We start from the raw sequence: 18,599 nt of genomic DNA on the forward strand, positions 1-18,599 counted from the left end.
TGAGGGACAGTTACAAGACAGCTCCTCAGGAGGCACTTCTGGGAGAGGAATAACATTTGTCTGCTGGAATCCTGTGGTTTTGCTGTCTTACTGCTGTGCGTTGGGGAAGAGGAGAAGAGCCCTACTGTAACAAGTAAGGAAAGTTGCAGGTAGGTGAGAGGCTGTGACTGCGCTTTGGCAACGCACAGCAGGAGGTAACGTTACCTGCAGTCTGGGTCATGTACCTGCCAGGCTTACAGGAGGCACCTTACGGAACAGTTAAGTAACTTCTACGAACAGAAACATGAGGTAACTTCATATGAAATCCCAACAAGCTAAGGACAGAGCCACGGACCAAGGCCAGGAGCCCTGAGAAGCATTAGCTGAGGAGCAGAACAGTGGGAAGGTGATCATGAAAGACCCGTGCTCACGGAAGACCCGGGAACCACCAATTTTATGCTTGCCGTGCTGCGCATTTGCAAAAATTTTTGGCAAGCTTTCAAATAGAAATAACTGTGAGGAGAAGCACCATCCCAGCAGCCTGCGCACGGATTTTTCCTTGATGCTTTCATTGTCTGAGGTGACAACTGAAGGAGTTCCCGCAAAACTTTGAAAGCTGAGGAATACAGAAACTTCCTTCGGGGCAGGGACACCTCACCGGCTCCACAGGATTTTACACAGCGCTTGAACTCGCCCTGCTGAACCCACACAGGGGGGGCCCCCCGCACAGGGGTCCCCCAACCCCCCCCCCCCCGCCCAGCCCCCGGGGCCTGCCCGCCTCCCCTCAGCGCCCTCCCCTCAGCGCAGGCAGCCGCGGGAGAGGGCTGAGGGCAGCGGGCCCCCACAGTCGCCTCGTAACGCCCCCCCAAAGCCCGCCACACCCGGCGGGGGCGCGCGCGCGGCGCCACGTGACTCCCCCGTCCTCCGTCCTCCCTCCCCCCTCCCGGCTTGTTGCACTGAGGAGCTTCGCGCGGGGCGCGCTGGCGAGGAGGGGGCGGTGCGTGTCACGTGGGCGGGGCGCCGGGGCATCACGTGATGCGGGCGGCCCGGAAAGATCCGAGGAGGAGCGTCGCCGCCGCCATTTTCCTGCGGCGCCCAGTGTGTGTCCCCTGTCCCCGGCCGAGCGGAAGGCGCGCAGGGGGAGGGGACGGCGGCTGGGGGAGGGGGGCGGGAGGAGGAGGGGTCCCTGCTCGGGTGACAGGTCCGTCCCTGAGGGCGGAGCGGGGGCCGCCTGCGGCACGGCGGGGTGAGGAGTCCGTGCAGCTCCATCCCCCGGCTAGTCCTCCCGTCCCGGCCCCTGAGGAGGGAGCGGAGCCGCTGTCGGTTCCAGCGCCGCCAGCCACCCGCCATGTCCGGCCAAAGCCTCACCGACCGCATCACGGCGGCGCAGCACAGCGTGACCGGCTCGGCGGTCTCGAAAACCGTCTGCAAGGCCACGACCCACGAGGTCATGGGGCCCAAGAAGAAACACCTGGACTGTGAGTACCGGGGGGGGGATGGCGGCCGAAGGGCTTTCTCCGCGCCTTCCGTCGGGCTCCGCGGAGGAGAGGGGTTGCCCGGCCTGCCCTGGGGTCTGTGGAGCGGAGCGCCCGCGATGGGGCTGCCTCCGTGCCCACCGGCCTCGTGGGGACGTGAAGCCTGGTCAGGCGGAGGAGCTCCGTGCGTTTCAGCGTAGGGCATTCTCATGGGGGGGGTGGGGGTGGGGGGTGTAGGATCGGGGACGTGGCGGTGGAGAGCTTGGGAGAGGCTGTTCAGTGTATCTGCTCTCCAGAAGGGGCCTTATTAGCTCTTTGCTATGCACAGGACCCTGGACAATGAGACCTGCTTGCCCCGTACCCCTGCCTTGGAGAGAGAGAACAGCGGAGGCTAAACGGAGGAGTGGGCTCTAATTTCCTCACTAATTGATCTAATTTGTATTTTGCTAGGGCAGCACTCCCCCATTCTGTAGAGGAGGTGCAGGACTTTGAAGAAGGAATAGCTGACCAGTTACCTTAATTCTTTTCCAGATAGTCTATTAGGAAAAAAATATATTATTACTTCTCTATCGTTCTTGTAACTCTTCCATGTAGAATATGGGAAATGAGCTTTTGAGAGGCTAATCTGCCTTAGTAAAGGTGTTCTTCTTAGACCTTTCTAGTCTGTCTCTTTCACTTGGGAAGATGGGCCTAAGGAATTCTTTAGACCTTCAGTACCGAAGCTTAACATCCCATACAGGGACTGGTCATTTTTCAGCTTCTATTGAAAATAGATCCAAGGTGGGAAGGCTTAAAAGGGTTTTTCATCAACTCTGATCCATCCAGGTGATTATGAAGAGAACGATGAGCACCAAAGTTCATATTAGTGTGTCTCCCACTAAGCTGTAAGGTCACAGGACTGAAGATGTTCTTGGCTTGAATACCTGATTATTTTGCACTTATTTATTCTAGGCCTTTGAGGACCCTTCTCTCCTCTCCCTGCCCCCCTCCCCCTGCCTTCTCTTCTCCCAATATGTAACAAAAGATACTGGTGAGAGATGTGCGGCTGTGCCTTCTCTGTGCATGTCTTCTCCTTTATTCCCACCCACATCTGTGAGGAGAAGGTTGGGTCTTCGTGTGTCTTGAATTTGTGCCATCTAAGTTGCTCTGTATCCAAAGGAGAAGGCCAGATGATACTACTAGGATTAATTGGACTGTAGTTATTTTTTCTTTCCACCAAAATGGGGGTCTGACTTAAAGGTTTAAGAAATTCTGTGAGTACCTGAGTGGGATTTGATCAGTTTTTTAGGGTAGTGCCAGAACAGCTGCCTCAGGTTTTTTTTCTGGTATCCCCTCTTCCATTTCTTCTCTTGCCTGAAGACTGAGTAGTAAGTGAGTGGCTTTGTTATTTCTGGTCAGCCCAGGTGTCAGAAGGCTGAGGAAATCTTTAGGCTTTAAGTAACTTGGTCCTCCGGTAAAGAAGACACCTTGTCAAGTGGCTTATTTATGAAGCTGTGGTGTTACTGGATTTCACACAATGGAAAGGAGGCTTTCTGGAGAAAACTTTGTCAGGTTTAGCCTGGAATAGTCCTAAAAGTACAGTTTCAATAATAAGCTATTTAGCAGCTGAATTATTTCATGGTACAAGCTTTTTTAAAAGGGTGGTGTTCTGAACACAGTTGCTAGGGGACATCCTTATTGAGACCTATAGGATGCTGCTGTAGAAGGGTGCTTGAACTTCCTTAGAAAGCTAGCTAGTAGTTGCTGGATGATAAGACCGTTTCTGTATTTCCCTTGTCTACTCTAGACTGTCAGAAGTTCCAGTTCCTGCCTCATTCTCAGAGAATCCTTTTATCGGAGCAAAGCCAACTTTTTTTTATTAGCTTTACTACTGGTCACTTTTTTTAAATGGTTAAAATAGATCATGGGTAAATAAGTTTTTTATGCTGCCCTTAATAGTTAGTTAGAAGTCTCTGTGCCTTGCATCAGGAAATGACACATAGTTCCTTATTTTCAGAATTTTCTTTGTTTGTAACATTTATGGTTGTATGTTTAAAAATGAATGCTTTTTGCGCAAGCTGTGACTCAAGCCCCACCTCTGAATTATTTGCACATATCTTCCTTTTACAACAGTTTCACTAGTTATATCGATTGACATCTCACTGTGAATGACAATCAATATACCAGTTGTCATAGGTGGCATGCTCCTTAAATACTTTTCTAATTAGTGCTTATTGTGATAATTACAATTAATGCTTACATCGTTAAAGGTTGTTGGATGAGTTGATGAGCTGAGTTTTCTAATACTGTCCTGTAATGAAGTCTCAAGTTTTGTACGTTTTCTGTGACATGACATACATTCTTTGTTAATGTGGTAATTGTATTGGTTGTACAGATTGCAGTATTTCTGACTGTCCTGTTTCTGAAATTCTTTATTAAGCTTAAGTCATCATGAACACATTTAAGTAGCTCAGCCTCATGTTCACTTGTACCAATGGGGGGAAATCCAGCATAGGTACCTGAGCACGATTATTCCTATCCTTGTCTTGCTCTTGACTGTTTATAGAGTTCCAAACCTGAAGTGCTCCCCAGCTTAGGTGTGTGTCCCCTCTGTATTTCCCTCAGTGACCATTACCTTAATAATCAAAGAATATGAAAGGGCATTCTTAGCCCATGATGGTAAAAATATAATCTGCTCCAAAGAATGCTTTCTCTCCCATTACAAAGCTTAGGTGCTTGTTTGGTTTGGGGAAGAGAGAGAGAATTCTCATTTACAAGTGGACATGGCTTATGATGGGTAAGCAGCAATCATCTTATGGCCATAGATTTGTGCTCAGGATATGTTGGTGTTTTTTTTTTTTCTTCTCGTTTTGAAGGTCCAGTCTTCCAGCTGGGTTAAAGGTTCTCTGTTTTGTAATCTAGGTGCTGCTTTTGTAATGATGAATTACTAGTTTTATGGTAATCAGGTTTAACAATCTTGAAACCCTTAAAGCATAGTTCATGAAATTTCTTTTACAGAAAACCTAGTGTCACTAGGACTTTGTTCTAGTTTTCACACCTCTGAGCAGTGATAGCTCAAAACGGGTTTGTGTGTTTAACTTTTACACTGAGATTTAAACAACCCTTTCTTTGCTGTTCAGCTTTTTGTTGCTGTCTTCAGTGCTGTATAGTGATGCAAAGAACAAATGCTTTAGGTTGCTTGCATGTAAATGGTGCCGGAAAACTTGTTGCCAAGTTTCACTTTTTTTTTACATGATCCTAATAGGTGCTATGCACATGTGTTTGCATGTGTATGTGGTGAACAATTAATATTTGGAAGACTGGAAGATACATACTTAATGCCAAGTAGGAGGTTTCACTAGGTCAGTTGAGTGAAACCACTGTAGCAGTGATATTGCACTAGCATAAAAATCTTTGTGTATGTGTCCATGTTGTGGAGTGTAGTTTAAACAGCTTTGATGTGAAACATATTTAGGGTTGGGTTCTTGAATGGGTATGGCATGGTAACCCTGTCTGCTTGTAGCTAATGGAGTAGTGCTCTTTAAAGGAGAATGTGGATGGATGGCTTGGAAGGAAGTTGCAATGCTGTAATTATCCATCCTTAACAGGAAATCTCTCTATGGTTATGCCAGAGTGTACTTCCTTGACTTCTTATTGTGAAGAAAAATCTGCATTTTTAAGAAAGACTGTAAACCAGAGCCTGGCCCTGTGTTGCGTAGACATTGGTGAGAAGCTCTGCAAGTGAAAATAAACTTAACTGAGCTTGTTGGGAACTTTTTTTCCCCCAAGTCCCTAGTGTGGCTGTTACGGTTTTGTCTAGAGGCTACTACTAGTACAATAAAAGTCCAGCTAAAGACTTGCTTTATGTCTGTGCTGGAGACATCTTCTGTTTCCAGATGAGTTAGTAGGCAGAGGGTATCTTGTAGAACTGAGGGACAGGCATCAATTGTTTTTCCCTGTATCTCTCAAAAGATTTGTAGTAAAGCTGGGAAAACCAGCATTCTCAGTGCTCATCTAACTGCGTTATTTCAGTGATGTGATGACTTAACTCCTGGTGTCTGTGGATCCTACTCTGTTCTCCAGTAGAATTAGATTATCCACATTCCTTTTATGGTATTGTAGTACTTCACCAAATTCATATTTTCTTTCTGGTTTTGGCAGGATTACCTGAAGTTTCTCGTGGCTTTGCTTCCCATTTTATAGTTTATTACATTTCTGGAGGCAATCCATTGTTATTTTTGCCTAGAACTGTTCCGTGTAACTGTAATTGTTTCAAATACAGATAATTGCATTATTACTACTTTCTTTTGAAGTATTCATTTTTGAACTTTTCCATGATTCGTGTATCGTTTCTTCCTTAGCCAACTTTTCCTAACTTTTTACTAGAATTCTTTTGGAATACTTGTTTGTGCCTTTCAGCAGAGTACAAGAACTATCATACTCCTCTAGACTGCCAGAGGGACAATTTTCTACCACAGCTGCTCATTTGCAGAAAGAATAGCCATTTAGTTCTGCAGCTGTTGTTTTATTTTACTTAGCCTGAAGCAGTATTCTGCTTCGGATGAAGTAAGAGGCAGGAGCTAAGGAGGAGAAGCTGTAGGACACCTGCAGTCAGCTTCGTTGAATCTTCATACTGCCTTTGTTTCCCATCAGCTGTGGTTATTCAGGTGTCATGTAACTTTGGGCTATAGCTCTTGTTGTGACATTTTTTTGAAAACTGTTTTAATGGTGTGTTCATCTCATCTTCTAAAGGTGATGCTTGTAAGAGATGTTCTTTTGCAGTTCAGCCTGTGACCTAATGATCTATTTCAGTCTTTAGTTCCTAATCCTACAATCAGTTTTTGATCTGTAGATGGTGAAAGTTTTAAGCTGTTCCTAGTGACTTGGCTCACAAAGTAATACTAGTTTGCCTCATAATACAGAAGAGATGACTTATCCAACATGGAATTTAAAGCTTCCCTTTTTTGCTTTGTGTATGTTGCCTTATATAAAGTACATGATCAGTAAACTGCTGCTGCTGATGGAATGCTGGGAGAGTTCGCTTACAAAATGTTACTGACATCTTGCCCTCCATGGAAAATGCAACATGTTTTCTAAAGCAGAGACACTTTTGTGTTTGAGAGCTTAATTTTTTTAATGGCCATCTTAAATTTAAGTGTCTCAATATCTTCAAAATCTTTTCACTCCTTAATTCTCAAACATCAGTTGCTTCTTTAAAAATAGCCCACTGCTCTGCTACTGGTTGGATATGTGCACTTTTGTTTTCTGTAAACCGTGCAGAAGCTGTTCCTCAAGCATGTTAGAAGAAATCAGGTAAGTATTGTAAATTACTTGTTTCTATAATCTCGGAGTCTTGTAGTGGGACAGTTACTAAACATTTCCAAACAGTTTATAATACCAGTTTAAAGCAATAATCTCAAGTATGTGTTCTTCTGAGTATCTTAGCAGGCTCTTCTGCTGTAGCAATGAAAACTTTGCTTTGTGTCAAAAGAACTGTTTTTTTTGTCCATCAGTGTATGACTTTTAACTGTTTAGATTTCCTGCTGGTTGAAGTCTTAATGCTGGAACTAGTTGTAATTTGGAGCAGATTGTTACCCTGAAAAGACTTAGGTAGGGGAGAGATTTTTATTACTGATTGTCTTCATTGGATTAGAAGTAAATAAGAAATAACTCGTTAAGTGGAACCAAGTGAGAAGGAAAGAAGCTGATGTTCGATATAAAATTGTCGGTTTGGATTTATTTTTCCTCTCGTAGCAGTGTTTTCCATTGTGAAATGTGATTGTGAGCAGGCAGGGTATAACTTTTATTTACTGTGTATCCTTCTAAGCTCAAAGGAAGTAGAAATGCTGTTGTTAGACTTTGTATTTCACTCCCAGCTTTACATCACAGCTTTATCAATTAGCTGGTAGTTTCTAAACCTCAAGGTAATGTTAGTAAATTCAGTGCTAACTTGTGGTAGACTAACCATGGCAAATCCAAGTTACGAGTAATATGTGACAAATTGGGTATTGAGATTTGAGAAATTAGGGAACTAAGCTGTATTTAAGTGTGTGAAAATAACTTAATGAAGTTAAGCATTTCATAAAGACTTAACAAATATGCTGGTTTTTCCAATTGTGACTAAACATCTCCTGTGCTATTTTGCTAAAAGGAGCTTTATTAAAGTAATACTTACCTGGATCATTTGTAGTATTAAACATGAGTAAATCAGGCTTTTATAAGTTTTACCTCAAAACAGAGGGTGTAAAATAACAAGGTTACACAAAATTTAACTTGGGATTGTCAATTCCTAGCATGAATCATAAGAAAATTTACTGGAGGGAACAGTGGTGGCATAAAGGGAAGTCTAGTGGTTTTATTTTAATTCATGTTATGGCATATACATGGTCTATAAAAAAAAAAATACAAAGGTGGGTTTTATACTCATTCAGAGCTCTCGTATAATTTCCTTCAGACCTAGTAGTTTACTGAGGAAGAGCTCTGCATGTCAACCCCTTCTTTTTCCCTTTCTCCTGAAAAGACACTTTTGAAATATTCACTTAGTGTTCTTCATTGCTTCCTCCCAAGCAAGCAGTCCTTCAGTCATAACATCCGTATGCTCTCGCAGTGGTGCCATTCTAGCAGCAGTAATTCTTTTGCTTATGTAGGAAGTGGTAAGTTTGCACGAGTTGAAACTGCTCTGGTATTTCACATATTTACTCTAAATATGGTACTTGCAGTAGCATGTAGCTCAGCTATTCCAGTTGCCAACTGTCTGTTATGACATCTACAAAGTATCTCTGTTGTTTGTAACCTTTGGTTTTCATTTAATACAGTTTAAAGCACAAATTATGGATCCTTAAAAACTGTTTCATAGTCAAATACTTAGTGTATAAAATTATTTTTTTATTTTATCCAGTTGAAAAAGGTTGTAATGAAATTAGTATTGTTCCTCAGTTACTTTTGTTCAAAAAACCAAACCAGAAACAACTCACTAGTATTCAGCTATGTGGCGCAAGTTTCTAAAATTACAATAGTAAACTGGATTTCCAGACCCTGAGTGGATAACATACAAAGTTTTAAACTAAACACGGGTTACAAACAGAAATAAACGTGTTGTAAATATTTTTTAAAAAAATATTTTTCTTGCCTTTAATCTGGCAGTAAATCCATTCAGAGCAGCTCTGGTTGTCTGTGATTTTTGTTGCTTTATCTGCCAAATCAGAAGGTTGAATGTCTTGGCTATCAAAAGGTGGAAGCAGGTGTCTTCATGTTCCTTGGCATTCTGAAGGACTGCTTATAACTTGCTTTGCTGTTGGCGATGTTTGAATTCTTCTGGGGTGGATAATGAGCTGTAATGCGATATGGTAATGTTTCTGTACCTGTCTCTTGCTGTTAAAGTGTGTACTTTTTGTTTTGGGTTTACTTTTCTTATGTAGTGTTGTGTCCCTGTTTTCTCCTGTTCTTCCCATACGTTCAGGGATCTCATCAGCATTTCACCTACATTTGTTTTCAGTTATACTTGGATTATTTAGCTGGTATCTCTGCTCTTGCTGACAAATGGGTCAATATTGAATTGGAAATTGGGTCACATTTGAATTTGATTTATCCCCTTTCTCTCCCTCCCACCCGGTATTGCCATAATAGTTGCAGCCATCGTTGCAACCTGTTTCAAGCTTGATGAATTTTTCTGATCTGCAATTCTGTGTATTCATGATCTGACTATTTTTTCTGTGAAATGTTAAAAGTTGTTTAAACTGTTGTGATGGTTAAGACCCCATACTGAGAATGGTGGTGTAATTTGATTGGATTTAATTCTGTCTGGTTTTCTATTTGCCAGAAGCTGGTGTTTGTAATTCAGTAAGTATAATGTTATGAAGAGATTAAAAATAACTGTCACTTTAGAAATCAGTCTGTTAGGAATATTTACTGAAGTATAGCAGCTACATATAGCTGTAGTTTGCAAAGCAGTTCTTCATTTCTGTATGGCTGTAAAGCTAGCTTCATTGAGTCTTGCTTGCTCATGAAATACCTTCATCCTTTTCATCTGTCTTACAAGGGGTATTTAACCTTAATATTTACATAAGAAATTATGTCAGTTTTTAAGTTTTAGGGGTGAAATTAAGGTGTTTTACTTGCAATTACTTTTTATTCATCACTGTCTAACTAGTACTGTTCAAATCAGTTGTAGTTAAAAGGGAAAAATAACCTTTCTGAACAATATCCTCTTGACAAGCAGAGTTGTTTACTATTTAGAAATATACTAGACTCCTTAGATTTTTAAATTTGAATTAGTTCTCAGGCTGACAGTCCACATCACTTTGCTTTCGTTGATACAGACATGCTCTAACTGTCTTTTTTAATTCAAAATACTGAATTTGGATTTATTATCCTTTTAATAAGATTTTCAATAATACATTAATAACCTGTCTTACATTCAATAGGAGTTACTTCTCCCTGAAGTGCTTGCATTTCAGTCATGAGTGTCACAGTACAGCACTACAGGATAAAATGTAGACTATCAAAAATATATGTGAAAGGGATTTTAATCATAGGAAAGAGAGAAAAATCAATGGAAACCAATTATGAACACTTTTGCATTCCTGGGCTGTAGTAACTTATAATAAGGCTATGAAATGCATAGTAAGTTGCTGCATTTGATTAGCTTTTGAATGGAAAAGCTCCAGGTGCACAACTAGCTGTAAAAGGTTTGAAAGACAGGGACTAGCCCACTATGTTGGGCTTTGCGGGGAAATGATGTTCTAGATACAGGCTTTTATGTTCTTGATAGTTAAAGGGAATTAGCTCAAACTTTCTTCCAGATCTGTTCAGTAGGATTGTTAAGCCTATCAAATGTCATTAACTGACAAAAACAGAGTAAATTTTCTAGCAGATTACTTTGCATTAAAAATATGGTTTACATGAAGTTTGTTTTGGTGCTGAATTTGGTGTGTAAGTGGATGGAAATCCAGAGAAGCTTTTGTGTTAGTTCTCAGATACCAGGGAGCAGCACAGTTAGTTCAACCTCTGATATTTGGATTTGCATTGTTAGGAATTTGAAGCTTTTATAATTTCTAGGGGCTGATTTTCTGTGTTGTTGTTTCTTGCTTTTTTTTTTACATAAAATTATTTTATGAGGAGACTTTCTTCAGATTTGATTATCTGTATGTAATATACAGTGCACCGGAGGAGATACTTTCATCCTTATTTTAAACTGTTAATGAGGACCCTTTGTACACAGGAATGTGGTCAGCCTCTTAGTATATGGTAGGGCTGACACAAGATGTTATAACACCTTGTTTTACTATAGCTCCATATTCTTTTTAGCTCTCTGAGGTTTTAACCAGTGAACAAATCTTACTTTGAAGCAAATGGAAAACTGTATTTTGAATTGTTAAGGCTTTCCGTTATGAAACAATTTCATTTAAAAAATAGAATCTGGCTGAAGTAATCTTTCCTTTTACCGAGGACTGAAAAGCAGATGTTATTTACTTCTGCTCTTGGCTTTAGTTTATCTTAGAGGCTGTTTGTGATAGGGATATGTCTTTGTGCATGGTAAATAGAGAAATTCCCATCTGAAAGCTGTGGGATATGGAGGAGTTATTTCTGTGTACAGCTTCCGTTACTGGTCCAGTTTCAAACTTAAGTGTTTGAAGCTCCATGTTTGCTCTGAAACTTTGTGAAACTTGATAACCACATGGTCACTGATAAAGTGTTTGGGAACGACCTCTAAAACTGGAGGATGAGGGAAAGAGCTGATCTTGATTTATGAAACCAAGATATAAGAGCATTGCTCTAAGAGGGTGGGTTCCCCTTTGTAAGGTCCTTTGCTTTATGTACTGAAAATGAGTAAAGCTTCATGTATGGTGCTGGGAAAATACAACTTCATTTTCATTCTCCATGTTCAAGGATGACCATTCCTGCTCCACCCTGACCTGTATAACAGTATATTTAAAACTTTGAGCAGCTTTGACATGGGCTGTAAAGGATGGTTTTGATCCAACCAGCTGAAGCTGTTGTGCCCTTGTAAAAGAGTGCTATTCAAACGTACGTTGAAGCTGTACTTCGGCTAAGCCAGGATGAGTTTTGTTGGTTCAGGGAGCTCCGAATATTTCATGGGAGTTGTTAAGTATAAATTGAAGAAGGAAAACTAAATTAGGCAAGCATTTCCAACGTGTCTATTAATAGCATGGAGGATTTTAGCTGTTCCTTTACTTGACTGCCTCCCTTCATGGGAGAGCTGCATGCTTACAAGTACATGAGTGTCAGTTGAAACAGTTTTGTGATGATGCCTCTGTTTTTGATGGGGAGAGAAGTGATGGTTCTAAATTTCATTTTGTTTCTTTGAGCTCAGGTGCTCTGTTTTATCTAGTTTGTTTGCTAACAGTTCATGTCAAAATCTGGTCCTGTATTGGACAAAAGAAAAGGTATGAAAGTGGCTATCAGTGACAAATCTCCTTTAACGAGTTCACCTACTTTAAAGTGCAAAATGTGAAATAGATGGTATGGAGTTGATGGAGCTTGCATTACAGTGGCTGCAAGACTTACTTTAGATGAAAGTATCTTGAACTTTAGCTGCTTGAAAAAAGTGGTAATTTAGATCGTAGTGACACTACTTCAACCAAAATTACTAGAATTTTGCACATCACCTAGAATGTTAGCATGGAAAGAGCAGCTTCATGTGTTTTTAATGCTTTTTTCTCCTATTACTGCTGGGAAGAATGAAGATTAGTCCCACCTAGGGAGGAGACAGAAGTCATATAGAGATTGCAGATGTGTATATGGCCTTGAATATAAAGAAATCACTCGTGAGACTTAAGTGAAGGAGCAAGGAATAGAAGGAAAGCAACACAATGTTATGTCTAGAATTAATTTCAGACTTTGTACTATCATATCGGTCCTCATGCTTTTTTACAAAGCTATTTTTCTTTCAGTTTTTCAGCACAGAGAAAGATAAATCTCAGACATGTTCTGCAAAACTGTTATTCAAACTGTTTTGTATAACATCAGGGAGTACAAAACGTAGCCTGTTTGATCTCTGAGATACTAGCCCAAGTACCCAACTGTGTAAACCCGTGCTCTTGTGTGATTTTCTGCCAGTCACTATGTAGAAGGTTGGTGTTTGATTTTCGTTGAATGATAAATATTTGAAGTTTGAGGATTTGCTGCTTTGCACATTCAGATAATTTGTCAGGAGCTGTTGTGGGTTTTTTTTCTTTAAGAAAACAGATTGTATGATTTCATAGGCAAATAATTTAAATTGCTTTTGTCCTTGGTCTATTAACTGAGATTTGGTAAGGAAAACTTTGCAGCAAGCTTTGGGCAAGTGTCTTTACTACCCCTGCATTGTCACCAGAGAGGGAAGTCTTATGGTAAAATTTTGAGGGTTACTAGTTTGGGGTTGACCAGCTGCTTTTATAGAAAAAACAGAAAGAGAGTAGTATTCCTCAGCAAAACTCCCTCATGAAATCTGTGGGTTTTGTTGCTTATTAGTGTCATTTTCTTGACTTTGCCTTACTTTCCCCATTTTTCCCCATCTTTTTCTGTTTTTGGTGGATGACTACTAACGTCATGGTTTATAAGCTCTTAAATCAGAGCTACAGTTTTTATTAAGACCTTTTAAGCTTTGTTTAGTCAGCTAAAACAGTAAGCAATCATCTGACAGGGTTCTGTTGAAGCTATTTCCTGAGAGATCAACAGAAAAGTAAGATACAGAGATTTTCCACACAAAATAGGAAATATTCCATAGCTGGGTTGTACCATGGTGTATGTCAAGTTTATTCATAGTATACTTCAGCCCATATTCTTACTGTCAGCAAAGTTTTGCTACAGTAGGTGAGCATTGTGTTGTTTATAAGGAAAAGCATATAGCACTGTCTTGTAATAAATAGTACTGATTAAAATCTGAAGAATTTGGACTTAATTCTGTTTCTTATGTGCCAGAAAAGGCACTGCTTGCAATAAGTTTATGTACGGGGCTTTTGATATTTCCTACATGAAAATGAACGCAAATTACTTAGTCATTTTTACATCTTTGTGATGTTGGAAGGGCATGATTTAATAATCATACCATTTTAGGATATAAACTTCTTTGTTGTTGGGTGCAGAAGTTTCCTAGATTTTTTTTCCCTTTATCAGGTTAAACTCCCAATTTTGCTGCTCTGTGTAAGTATATGAAAAGTAGTGAAATGTGGAATACTGGGTTTTAAGCAATATACTGCAGGGCCATAAGGACCTATAATAGATACTGTTGCACCATCAGAATGTCTTGACAGTACAGCTTATTTTGTACAACAAACGAGCATGAACTCTTGACAAAAGAAGGCATATTTCCACAAAATGGTATGTTGCCTTGCCAGAAATTAACTGGACAGTCCTTCAGGTAAAGCTGTAGAGGATGGTATCTGCCAAGAAATGTGTCCTACCATGCATTTAAATATTTTTGCAATTACATTGAATTTATTGTCCTATATAATTCTGTTTGCTGAGGACACCAGTATACTTAGTGTGCTGCAGGCATTGCATAGCCTGGGAGGCTGCATAGTAGATGATGTGTTTTGGCATGAGTGCTTTCCAGAAACTGGAAAACCTTTATTGGAGAGAAGGTCATAGTCTGACCAGAATATTTTGCAGCACAAAGGTGGATATACACATCTTCATCTGCAGTTTCAGCACTGATGGAGGTAGATGAATACAGAGGCATAACTCCTTTAACTCAAATACGTGCTTCCTGACAGCTCCCAAAGGCATTCAGGAAAAATGTGCTATTCTTGCTCTGAAATAGATTCTGTTTAGAAGGAAATCTGATTTTCAGTTTCTTAATTGAAATTGGGAGAGAATAACAGATATTCCAAACCAACTTTGCTAGAGTGAGTAAGACTTTTGAGCTAGTGAACTGAGACAAGTATTGAAGTAGCCAAAGCTCAGATCAGATGCTTTGGTTATTTCTTATCCTTGGTTTTGTCTATTAAACTGTCTAATTAAAGATGCAGCACTGCCTTAGTTCTAAAATAACAAAGATCAGGAGATTTTTTTGGCTTGAAAATCTGTTCAGTGAGATGTGGTGGCAGGAGGTCAGGCTGGCGTTAATGCTTGATGGTGGATTTGGTTTCACTATGCTGTGTAGTGATGGCACACAACTACTACAAAATTACTCTCTGATGCATCTTTCAGAAAGAAGTGATATGGAAGTTAAATATCAAAGAAACAGCTAAATTACACTTGTGTGAATACTTTGTATCTTTAGAAGATACATATATTTATACACTAGAGGGGTTTACTGACAAAATGTGCTGTGCATGAAGTCAGGTGTGTTTTCTCTGGTTGTCTGTAATGTAGGATTAGGGAAGTCACAGACGTTGGAGGGCAGCAATGGTACTTTGGCCGCTTGTGGGTATACTTTAACATGTTTGATATAAATCCCATATAGATCAGATGAGCTTTGGGACTGGAAGTTCTGAAGACAGGCCGTTTTAGCTGTATTACAAATGGTGGCATCAACAACTATGGGACCTACTCCCAGAAGTTGAAATTGGGAGTTCTTTGCAGGATTGAGGAGGGTTAGATAATGAAGTGAACCCTAGTTATGTTAAATGCCCATTGAAAAAAATAGGTCACCTTGCAGCAAAACAACTGTAGAGTTGTGCTCATTGAGGATTTTCTTGTTCTGCAGTGTCTGCTGTTGACAAAATGGTTTCTCTGTTCCAGTAGGCTGGGCTATAATAGTGTTACTGCTAGCAAGCTGCCAGGTAAGGGCATTTGTTGATACTTTGCAATCTAGGAGGTGTTGCAGGGCAATCTGCAAGGACTGGTTGCATTCTGTTGGCAGTACAACAGTGGGTTGTACATGTGTTTCACAAGTCTTGTTTTCAACACACATCCATTAGTGCTTTTTATTTTTTTTTTAATTGTATGGAGGTGTAATAGCTATGGAGTATTTACAGACGAAGTTCCTTTGGAACAGAAGGCTATAAGTGCAAAGTGCATGCTATAACCAAAAAATTACAGTAGGCAGATGGCTTGGGCACTATTCTTGTCAGAGAGAAAGATAGAAAACAGCATGGTGACATATGCAATGTGTATGTGGTGATGAAGAGACCTGAGGGTTACTATCTTTGACATCACATACTGATCTCTCTCAGCTATCTATAAACCATGTGTGCCTTCTCTATGCACCTTAAGGTAAAATCATTGGATAAACTTGCATGTGTGCAGGCTGTTTGCTTGAAATAGCTTCATGTTTGCAATAGGAGATCAAAGTAGTGTTAAAGCTATACAATTTTCAAAGTAGTCTTCATCAAAATAAAAATGTTCCACCCAATGCAATTCCTTGTGCTTCCATCCATCTACTGTGTTTGACTATCCATGCTATAAATATTAGATACGTAAATATTTATTATAATATTTAACATATTAATTTAACACTATAATATATTAAATACTTATTTCAATATTGCATCAAATAGCTGTCATTCAAAATTAAAACCAGCTCGACCACCTGTTCTAATGTATTCTCAAACAATACCAGTCACGCAGAACTCTTTAAGGTACGTACCTGCTTTATAGCTTGTCAGAACCTAAAGAAGTGGGTGTGTCCTCAAGTGTTTTCAGTTGTGCTCTGGAAATGTTAAACAAATAACTTTTCGTAATTATATTCATGAATGCATTGACACTAGCATGTGATCAGTGAGAAAGAATATTTGCTTCTCCCTGGCTTAAATAGTCCAGTGGGTTAAATACTCAGATGGAATGTATTGATTATGCAAGAATTGTCATGTTAGTTGGCAAATACAGGCATTTTTCATCTTGTAATCAAGAATCACCTTTAGAATATGATTCATAGGCTCACTATTAAGTTTGTTTGTAAAGATAGGATCAAGGCTTTAAGTTTACAGGTACTTTTCAGTGGGAATAACGTGCAAGTGTACGTGTGGGAGCTAATACTTGTTTTGGAGTAGATTTCATGATAAAATGCTTTTAAAAGGAACTGTAGGAATTGAATGTAGAGCAAAAGTGGTCAGTAGTTTTAGCATGTCTTGCATGTTTCTCAGCCTTAGGGTACTGAAGCAGTAGTTGATTTGTTTTACTTAGAGGAAGTACTTAAGGTCTTTTTTTTAAGAGTAATGCAATATTGATCAAACTTGGAACTCTGCAAGGATAATGCTTTAGTAGAAGAAAAATACTTCAATATCTGAAAAGCTGTTGTGAGAAGTGTTACTTAAATCAGAGGGGGAGAAAAATGTTACCTTTATAACTAATTGTATACATCAATCTCCTTCATGTGAAATACAGGCAATGAGGAGTTCACAAAGTTTTTGAAAATTAAAAACTTGTGTATACATGGTGTGCAGGAAGTGTTTGGCTACAGTGTTGGGCAAAATTTTTTTAATCTTTGTGACCTGGATCATTTCTGCTGCTAAGTGCCCCCCCACCCCCCCCCACCCCCCCCCGTTTAAATTTGTTTAACTTGGTACATGTTTCAGTTAAGTAATGGTGTTGCATGTGGGAGATGGCAATTTTAGAGAGGTTTTTCAAACTGCTACCATGGTATGCAGAAGGAGAGCAATGTTACCGATTTGTAGTATGAAAGGGTACAAAGTCAGGCTTTCACATCCTCAGCTAAGTCAGTTCCAATGAGCCATGGATTATCTCGTGTAGGCTGAGCTCACATAAACCTCCACTGGTATGAACATTAGTTGGGAATTGCTGTTCACATTTTGTGCCAAGTATAGCTGTGGACTATTTTTTCTTTGGACTTTTTAGCTTGTATTCATTGAGCGTGAGTTCATCATATATAAATATCATCACTACATATGTGTGCTTAAAACCTGTCTCTGCATGTTGGATTTGTAATAAAAAAGTGTGTATTTTTGTATTGAAAAGATCTTATAATTCACTCTTTACAGTGGCATATGAAGAAAGCTGTGATTGGAACAAAAAAACCCCACCATACCAGCAAAAATCCCTAGTAGAAGACATAGTTCACTGTGTCAAAACAGGTTTTTTTGCAGAAAGGTGTGGAATTGCTGATGGTTATTAATCTGAAGATTTTTTTGCCAGTATGCCACGTCCATTCCAGAGATTCATGACCTTTAATTTCATAATAATTAACTTTAAACCATGCCTGTCTAAAAGTGTAGAAAATGATACTGAGATGGCTCAGACATTAACAGGCCTTTTTTCTTAAAGCTTCACAAGAGAGATAATTGTGACCAGATAGTTAATAGTTATTCTTTACAAGAAGAAAGGAATGCTGCTTCCTGCCACCCCCCACCCCACCCCCCAAAAAAAAAAACCAACCCAGAAAACCCCAAAAACAAAAAAACAACCAAACCACAAAACCCTATGCTAAGGAATACTTATGTTAGATGAATTCAAATTGGCAGGACGCGGTAAACATCTTCTGAAATGAAATTTTCAATTCTATCTTAAATAATATATTAAATTTTTGGTAGCTGTCCCTAAGAAAATGTGAAGACTGAAGAACGGCAGGCAGAAAGCAATTGTAGGGAAAGGAGAAGACCTGGAGTATCAATCTGTAGAAAGATGATAAATATTTCAGATACTTTTGTACTGATTGATATTTAAAGATTTTAACAAAGAGATTTCTTTCTTGCTACAACAACTGATCTTGATGGGTGCAAGTACCAAGCATGTTTTTTTGATATCCTTTTTTCTGCGTTACTCTCAAACTAATTAGTACATGGGAGAACTGCTTCAATACAGGTTGCTTACATCACTTTGCCATCAAATTGGAGGATGTTTAAAGTGGAGAATATGTCCGTATCTTGTTCTGATGATGCTTGTTAATAATAACCAGTCTGCTGGACTACATTGTGTATTAACAGGCAGTAGCATTGTGCTGGGAATGTTTGCAGCTGCTCTTTCAGACCAAGATTAGGAGACAAAGTTGCGCTGATAAATTGGAGTAGTACTCCCTGAATGCTTGAAAGTGCAGAGTTCTAAATGGGTAAAGGAAGGTGTCAAAGTTGAGTATAAAAGGGTTATCTGAAAGTGGAGAGGCACTACAATAGGCTCTGGCTCATTTCATTTTCATTATAAATTACCAATGTGAGGCTGCAGGAAAGGTAGGTGTCCATCTGTGTGCCTACAGAAAAATATTTCATGAGACAAAGTTTTTTCCATTGTATTTGGTGCTGGGGAGCTTCAGTATCTGGCTTGGGGCAC

The 18,599-nt window shown here is 39.8% G+C and overlaps 1 protein-coding gene across 11 annotated transcripts in view; it reads left to right on the forward strand.

Annotated features, from left to right (window-relative positions):
• Positions 1-1,137: 1,137 nt before the first annotated feature.
• Positions 1,138-18,599, forward strand: part of PICALM (phosphatidylinositol binding clathrin assembly protein) — a 71,235-nt gene continuing 53,773 nt past the window's right edge. For 5 of the 11 annotated variants that reach the window (XM_055701671.1, XM_055701672.1, XM_055701676.1 and 2 more), the window contains exon 1: positions 1,138-1,457. In XM_055701671.1, coding sequence (XP_055557646.1) covers positions 1,328-1,457 — 130 coding nt within the window. In that variant the 5' untranslated portion in view covers positions 1,138-1,327. The remainder of the gene's footprint in view (positions 1,458-18,599) is intronic. The other 6 variants (XM_055701673.1, XM_055701677.1, XM_055701679.1 and 3 more) reach the window with 3 other exon arrangements.

Source organism: Falco cherrug, chromosome 2 (genome assembly GCF_023634085.1).
Source record: "Falco cherrug isolate bFalChe1 chromosome 2, bFalChe1.pri, whole genome shotgun sequence".
In the NCBI taxonomy this organism is placed as follows: Eukaryota; Metazoa; Chordata; class Aves; order Falconiformes; family Falconidae; genus Falco; species Falco cherrug.